This window comes from Anneissia japonica, unplaced genomic scaffold (assembly GCF_011630105.1).
Source record: "Anneissia japonica isolate Jap-2015-1 unplaced genomic scaffold, ASM1163010v1 scaffold581_len1011336_cov187, whole genome shotgun sequence".
In the NCBI taxonomy this organism is placed as follows: Eukaryota; Metazoa; Echinodermata; class Crinoidea; order Comatulida; family Comatulidae; genus Anneissia; species Anneissia japonica.
In genome coordinates this window covers 531,253-539,912 of record NW_022723686.1, presented here as the reverse complement: position 1 = coordinate 539,912, position 8,660 = coordinate 531,253, and the positions used below count along the sequence as shown (strand labels likewise).

At 34.0% G+C, this 8,660-nt stretch overlaps 1 protein-coding gene across 1 annotated transcript in view; it reads right to left on the bottom strand.

Annotated features, from left to right (window-relative positions):
* Positions 1-1,895: 1,895 nt before the first annotated feature.
* Positions 1,896-8,660, bottom strand: part of LOC117112345 (neuropilin-1-like) — a 46,776-nt gene continuing 40,011 nt past the window's right edge. Inside the window, exons 10-13 of the mRNA XM_033255421.1 lie at positions 3,800-4,113; positions 3,378-3,516; positions 2,985-3,097; positions 1,896-2,417 (exon numbers count right to left, since the gene is read on the bottom strand). Of these exons, the coding sequence (XP_033111312.1) occupies positions 2,397-2,417; positions 2,985-3,097; positions 3,378-3,516; positions 3,800-4,113 (587 nt within the window). The 3' untranslated portion in view covers positions 1,896-2,396. The remainder of the gene's footprint in view (positions 2,418-2,984; positions 3,098-3,377; positions 3,517-3,799; positions 4,114-8,660) is intronic.

Here is an 8,660-nt window from a genome sequence, read left to right as displayed (position 1 = left end):
TTGAAGTCTACTGCCTAACAATTCAGTAACAACTAACTTGGCCATCTGAATTGAGTTGTTGCGTGATAGCCGCCGGAATGACATCGACGGCATCCTTCGACATTTTGTAAAACAACTCTCCCTGGTTGAGGTGATTTAAAAATGAATCTTAACTTTGATGCTCGATCCATGTTTATATATACCTGTGCTTTGTAGTGGAAAGAACGCTTTTTGATATTTAAGCATACGTTCGTCAGTGTTTTTTAAATAATACTATTTAGTGTTATCCCAAGATAAGTAACAGCATTGGTAATGTTCAATGAACAATTATTTAGATTCCATTCTGGTATTTTGGTAATTTTTTGTTTTTCCAAAAATTGTACATGACATTTTCGTGCGATTAAAACGAAGACAATGTAATCATTGGCATAGGCAATAAGTTTCTGAAGCAGGTCACTGCGTAACAGAATGAATTAAATTTATCTTTGGCGACAACTAAACCACAATCCATATTTTGGAGACCTGTTACAAGATCTTTGTAAAAAAAACCGTTAAAAATAAATGGAGATGACAAGCCACCTTGCCTTGCGTACCGCACGTACATACATCGCCACCAGTCATCATTTATAACTTTACTTAATTATAAAATGTTATTGAATGAGGTAGTTGATCGGCATCAAGGGAGCAAAGGTACACATTTGACCCTTGGTTGTTACAGTAGGTAAACACATCGTTAACTGTAGTTGCCGCCATCGCGGTACCTCTACCGTTTACGACGCCGTATTGGGATGGATCAAAGTTAACGTCAAAACATAAATCAAGTAAGCACAACTCAAATAGAACAATGGGTCTATAATTTGCAGTGCTACTGATGGATCTAGAATGTTCTTTTTGAGAATGAGGATTAGTGTGCCATTACGAAACGTTTGCAATTATAAGTGGTAGCTGGGAGTCTATATATATATATATACCGGCACCTAAACCATATTTGAAATAAGTGTTTGACATAAATACCATCGGGTCCAGGGCGGAGTTATTATTTTAATTAATATTTTTTATAACATTATGACGTGTAAAATAGACTGAACTAGACAGAACCTCTTTCACGCTGTTATACTTTTTATCGACAAAGACCTCAGCTCCTGTAATTCGATCGGACGTTGCATTATTTTTATTAAACGTATTTACAAAAAAGTCAGTGAGTTTAGAGTTGCTAATGGACTTATGATAATTACTTTTAATATTTTTTTGAGTCTTTGATACCTTTCCAAAATTTCTTTGAGTTTTTAATCCTGTTTAATCTATTTAAAGTATTAAATTTCTGAGATTCAATCTGTCTTATGGCATTTCTACAGCAATTTCTATAATCTTTTTTTGCATACTTGTAACTGGTGCAAATATATCCAGAACGTGGTTTTTACATTGACCCCATATACGATACCAAAAACGTTGCCTATCTCTAGAATTTGTACAGTTATTATTCCACCAGTGTGATTTTTTGGTATATCTTTTAGGCTTAACATTATTATTACAAGGTTTCACAGAGTCGTGTATAACACCCGCAAGCTTTTCACATATAGAATTTACATATATTTGAGCATCATCACTATTGGTAAAATTATGGTCATATACCTTAAATTGTTCAAGACTATTAAGATTGAGTGTTTCTGCAAAATTAACGCAAAACGAGTCTTTCTTCCAGTCGGCCTATAAAAACGGTCAAGGTTCTATTTAGGTGTGTTATAATATTTTTGCCTATGAGATATGCGAATATAAACTAGCAATGTTTCACATAGATTTTATACTATAGGCCTACTGATACTTAAGACCATTACAAATTAACAGTATTGTATTATATTGACACAGTTACATTGCCTCTTACCGATTTGAATGAAAATAAATCACAACTAAAAATCTTACAAATTATTCTTAACATTTATTTTGTTTCTCCATACAGTGATGTCTAAATTTAAATTTGAAAAGTTAGTTTTAATATCATATGAATGACAGATCCGTACACCTTTTTAACATTATTGTATTACATTATCACAGTTACATTGCCTCTTACTATTCTGAAAGTAAGTAAATCACAGCTAAAAAACTTACAAATTATTCTCCTCAACAGGTATTCTGTTTATCCATACATTGGAGTCTAAATTTAATGTTAAAATGTTTTCATATAGTACCAATAACAGATGTGTACCTTTTTAAAAATGTGAAGGTTTCTTTAAAAGAAAATAACAATTCCTCATTGGTAGTATAATAGGCATACATAATTCCATTTTCGTAAACTGAGTAATGTTTTTTTTTTATTTAAGTCAAGTCTAAGTATTCCATGGTGCTCAGTACAATTTCATAATTTATCTCTCGATGCCGTTATGTTACGCATTTGAACCTGTCAGCATTACACTCTAGGATTACGTATGAACACCAGTCTCCTGTAAAGAAACGATGAAGTTGTTTATGATAGATAAAACGTATACAATGTAACATTATAGATTCTTTGACTGAGGGCAAGTGTGATTATTGAGTATTTGATGCAGACATCGAGCACGTTATGTAGGGGAGAATGCATTGTTCCAAATTTTGTTCTGGCAAATCTCAGTAGATTTGTTTTGTTCTTTTAAAGGTGATCTTATTATTAGTTGATTCTAATAGTTTACCAAGTTGCAGTCGAACTATATAGAAGTAGCACCACATGTTGTGTTTTTTTTAATATTTTTTATAGATTTTAGTCAGTTAACCATCAATGGAATAATCTTTCTAAATCATGCCGGGCGATGACCCTAAAATATCAACACTAATGCGAATTGGCACCTCATTAAACACATTAACACATGTGTATATCTTTGCATTTTACTTGATTTATATGACCATTTTACTTTGATAATGTTATCTTATAAAGAAATACGATAGACATAATTACATCACTAACACTCCTTTTCGTCTTATATTATTCCCAGAAAAACCTGGATCAGCACTTGTTTGCATAATGATAGGCCTACCTGATCACAATTATCACCATCAAATCCAAATAAGCAGTCACATGTGTATCCTCCCAATCCATCAATGCAACGACCACTATTCTGGCAAACACCGGCTACACAGTCATCAACATCTGAGACAATATTTAATGAAATGTAATAAAATTTAATTATATTTATTCTAAAACATCTAATATCGTATGCCTCGACAGTCTTGGAAATATTGTCATCTTTCTGTAATCAATGTTGTTAAAAATGTTTTTTTGTTATAAATATTAGTCGCTAGCAGAACACTTTAATGTGGAAACTTACCGAGTAATACCATCGACCTATGTCCGTGGTAATACTAAAAACATCAAAGATAAATACACGTTAACAGAGTATGTGTTACAGTTAAAACAGAAAGTTAATTACCTAGACAGCCGAGAACTTCAAATCGAAGGCATGGATATGTGTGCCAGCTCAACGGGCGAATCCTGATAAACTGTGCCTTAATAGGCTCTGGTAAAACGTTAGTTACCACTGTGTCTTCATCATAGTTTCCCATAAATTCCTATTAAGTAAAATTAAAAATATAACCATTAATGTATTAATAATTTAATTCAATTCAATGAGTTTCATACTATACTTGAGCCATCCCAAAATGAATTTCTGAAGTACAATGATCTAATTCGTTAGTTTGAACTCTGAATGTACGTATCCATGGTCAATCGTCATAAACATGTGTTGTGTGTATACTTGTTTGTTTAAATGTTGACTGATCTAATACAGGCATGCGCAGTTTACACTACGAGTCAGCCTATTAGCTATTGGTATGTTAAGCTTGAGCAGCTCACCCTTGGTAAACCATCGTGTCCCATGACGACTATCCAACCACTTCCATTGACACGATAACTTACTTCATACATTGTAACCCACTGAAGCCGTTGGCCTTGTGTCATTATGCCATTGACAATGTGGAGTTTACCAAGGTACACTTGTATCCATTGGTATCGATTCTGATTTACAGGACACCAAGCGGAGACACCACTACCACCAATTGTCGAATTGAGCCTTGCAAGATCAGAGCCTTTGTTATCAAGTTCGGTTGATGCTTGGATAGCGCCTTTAGGTATCTCCCCTGATTTCATTCCAAGAAATTCTCGACAACCTGTTGTTTTAAACATAATTGGCATATGTATGAGTTAACGATAGCTAACCTTTATGCAAAGATTTAAGCTTAATTCATATATTTTCCCGTTGAGTATTGCTGGCTTGTAGTTAATTAAACTATCAAAATGATTGTGCAAATAGATCTTTCAACTAGTTCGTGGTAGTTTACTGTTTACAAGCCTCTAGAGCATTATTATTATTATTATTATTATTATTATTATTATTATTATTATTATTATTATTATTATTATTATTATTATTAGCCATTCTTTGACAGAGTATTTGGCTACCAGTGACTAGTGACATTATGCGCCCGGGCGCTTATTCGCGAGAGTACGTGGATTGCAGAAATTCTGTTAATCATTGTAAAGACATTCTTCACGATATTCTTCTTGTACATTTTTCACGATATGATAGTGTTATAAATGATCATATACAAAATTGTGAGACATTCCAATATGTTTTAGGTTTACAAGGTATATTTGAAAATGATAATGTAGCCTGTAATGTAAGTAATAAATTAGGTTTAATAATATATTATATTCTAATACTAACATTATCGACAGTTCGCAAAACTGGTCTATCCTATTGTTTGAAGAAGCGTTTGCTATACTGCCGTGATTCGGAAGAACGCATTATAAGCTAAAATCATAGTTTTAAGATATTTAGCAAAGTGCGTTTCTTGTTAACCTTTTGTTATGGAAATGAATTATATTGAATTTTGTGTGTAAATGTACTAACTAAACAACAGAAAAACATACTGAAGAACCTTTTTTATATATTTTTTCTATAACCCAGTCAAAATGGACATAATGCGTTTTTCCAAATTAAAGCAAAAAACAATGAAGCATGGAAAATCTGAAGTTAGGCATTATATCCAGTTTTACAAGCAGAATGCATGGCATTATTCTTTACTTAAGGACTAATGAAAAATAACAAATTAAAGTGAATTTTCACCAGGACTTTAGAGGTTTGAATTCCATTATGTTTAAATAACTTAAAACAAAACAAAATATATAGTTTCTTAAGGGTTTTTGTTTATATTATTTAGCAACATTATCGAATTCACTATCATAAAATATTTATAAAATGTGTCTGATCTGACTTAGTAAATGTTGTATTTTCACCAGGACTTTAGAGGTTTGAATTCCATTATGTTTAAATAACTTAAAACAAAACAAAATGTAAAGTTTCTTAAGGGTTTTTGTTTATATTATTTAGCAACATTATCGAATTCACTCTCATAAAATATTTATAAAATGTGTCTGATCTGATTTAGTAAATGTTTTATTTTCCCTAAAATATGGTATGGTACATGTAAAATTTAAATTAAATACTATCATTAACCACTACAGAAAGAACAAGCAGCAACACTGTTAGTAAGTTTTTACAACATAAATAATCAGTTTATTTAAATTCACTATGAAGAATATCCGCCTTTTAATTTAATAAACAAAAAATAAATACCCACAACTTCTAAACACACTTCTTCTCAGGCCCATTTATAAATTTCTGTTTCCCTAAATTATAAGGAAGTGTACTCATTTAAATATAGATAAATATTTTAAATGTAAATTTATCATAAGTACGGTATTATATCTAAATTCCAAGCATTGGCTTAATTGGAAAGTCTAAGTAAAACATTTTTAAGTTTGATATGTATGTATTTTATTTTGTCTGTTGAATGGTCTTGCTTATAATAATAATTATTAATATTACAGACTCAAATTTATATTATGGCCACAATTTGGTGATTTTCATATTGCAACTTATTCTTTAAAAGATGAAGAACAATGCATTCTTCTTTTATTAATTGTGCTCTAATCAAAAACAAACTTTGTATTATACCCTATTATGCCCTCCCACCAGCTAGGGAACTAATTAAATATGCATCACTGTCTTCTGTGATTGGATGATTGCTCACTCTTCAATGCTTGATGGGTATAATGCACTCTTCCGGGTTTTTTTGCTTTGGTGGATGGACATAATGCGTAACTCTCATATTAATTTCATATTTATAAACATTTTTTGGGGTATGTAATCAATTCACATGATAGATTACATCCATAGGATGCCCATAAGCCAAATATCTCAAAATTCTAAAAAATGGATATAATGCGTTTTTCCGAATCACGGCAGTATACATAGGCTACACCCATCAAAGGAGCTTTCTTTGTGTTTGTAGGTAGCTTTTGATCAGTAGAATACGAATGCTTTGATCCTTAGTGTTTATTCATAGCTATGTCACCTACTAGAGGTAATGTTTTAATTGGTTAAACACTTTTGGTACTTGTGCATATACAGGCCCGTAGGCAGGGGGTGCAGAGGGTGCGGACGCACCCCCACCCCCACTCCCAAATTCCAAAAGGTCCACTTTTTAAAACCTATGATTTCACAAAATCGCTCCTAATTATCATAAAATGCTATAGCATGCATTGCATTATATATCTGCTAGCTTATCTAACTGATGATTTTTAATAATGTGGTATGAAATTTGTTAGAAATTGATCGTCTCCGGTGATTGCAGATTTATCTATATAATATGATGAATGTTATCTATAGGATAGGTTATCTATGCAGATGTACAGGACATAATAACGTTACTTTTTCAGGCCCCAAAAACACCCAAATTAATGAAAATTTAAATGAAATATTCATGAATTATGTGTTTGAGAAATCTATTATGTAAGACCCTCAAAATGCTACTTTGTCGCTTTTCTCACAAACCCCCTCAAGGCCTCTGTCCCTGGACCACCAAATTTCAAAAAGACCACTTTTTAAAACCTATTATTTCACTAAAATCGTTTTTAATTATCGCGAAATGGTATAGTATTCATTACATTTTTTTGCCCGCTCTTCTACCTGTTGATTATTAATAATGTGCTACGAAATATGTTGGAAACTATCAGTTCCAGTGATTGCAGATTGATCCATGTCATCTGTAGGCCTCCATATTTAAAGAACATGAAAAATTACAATTTCACAGTGGATTCAAGGGGGAAGAGCCCCTTAAAATTATAAAAGAAATGGAGAAAAAAGAAAAATCATAATTAAAGTTTGTCTGAGAGTGCCATTTCCGGCCATTTTGAGGTGCCATAATCATACATTTTCTTACCTCAGCCCCAACCATGGTGGGGCTGAGGTGGTATTGACCATTTGTCTGTGCAAGTTCCTCCCTTCACCCCCACCCTCGATTTCTCCTGCTTTACTGTAGGTCCCTAGACAATACTCAAATGAATGAAAATTTAAATAGGATATTACAAATTATGGATTTTAGAAATTCATTAAAAAAGGCCCTCAAAATGCTAATTTGTCAGAGCTTCCAGAAGATTCGCCCCACCCTCGCGAGGATCCCTAGGCAGTCGCCCATCGTAAGGTCCACTTCGGTTGCAAAACGCATCTCCCCATCAAAAATCCTGCCTACGGGCCTGATATAAGCTTGCAAATATGGATAATTTTTCATTCCTGATATGATGACATAACTAATGTCGAAATATTGAATCCCGACACGAGTCGGCCTGTATTATACTATCTTATAGGCTGTATGGCAATAATAATTACCAGAAGTATGAGACGTCGATGGTGTTATAAATTCGAATAATTAATGTCCTTGTAATTGTATCGTGAGCCTTGAGTAAGATGGGACCTCATTGCAGCACGTACGCTACAATCGGTAAGCAATGAATTTCTGTTGCATAAAATTCATTATAATAAATTGATCAGTTAGATTTGAATGCTGGCGTATTGGCATCCAGATTCTGAATTGATGCTTGGTGCCTAGACCATGGGCCAGGCGTATAAGAGGCCTAAACCTACAGTAGGTGCACAAATACTAGGTTAGGTAGGGGCTTGGGAGATGTGGCGCAGTTTGATTATTTTAAAACACAGAGTCGTTTTTTATTGTTTTTTTTCGACTTTCTTTATAAGATAAATAAGCTCTACAGTGGCAGATCCTGTTTGCTGGAGGGGAGAGGGTGTGGTGGGTTGTAGAAAGACTATGCAGTAATCAAATAAATCATTACCCACGAGCTAAGAAATATAAATCGGGGTAACTCTCCTTTACGTTTATTTGGAAACACATGCATTTGCCTTCTGTTCTGTAGTGGTAGGGGAAGCTACTAGGCCTAAAAGTGACTAAATAACGTTACTGGGGGGTGAAACGCCCCATAACCCCCAACCCCTCCGGCCCCGGTAACTAATACCTATACATACATACATGCACACACACACACACACACACACACTCACCCACGCGCACACACACCCACCCACCCACACAAACACACACCAACACACACACACACACACACACACACATATATATATAATGTAATGTAATGTAGTGGGATTTGGTATAGCGCATTATACCGAAGTCTCAATGTGATGTGTGGACTAGGAACTCAATCAATGACTTTCTTCGCCCCTAAGGGTCCCTTCATGTCTGTGCTACCCGGTAACCCGGTACCAGCAACTCTCGTCGTCCACCACAGGGGCTGTCTGTTCCAGTACACCGGGGTATCCCCCTACTCGTCTCGAAGGATGTAC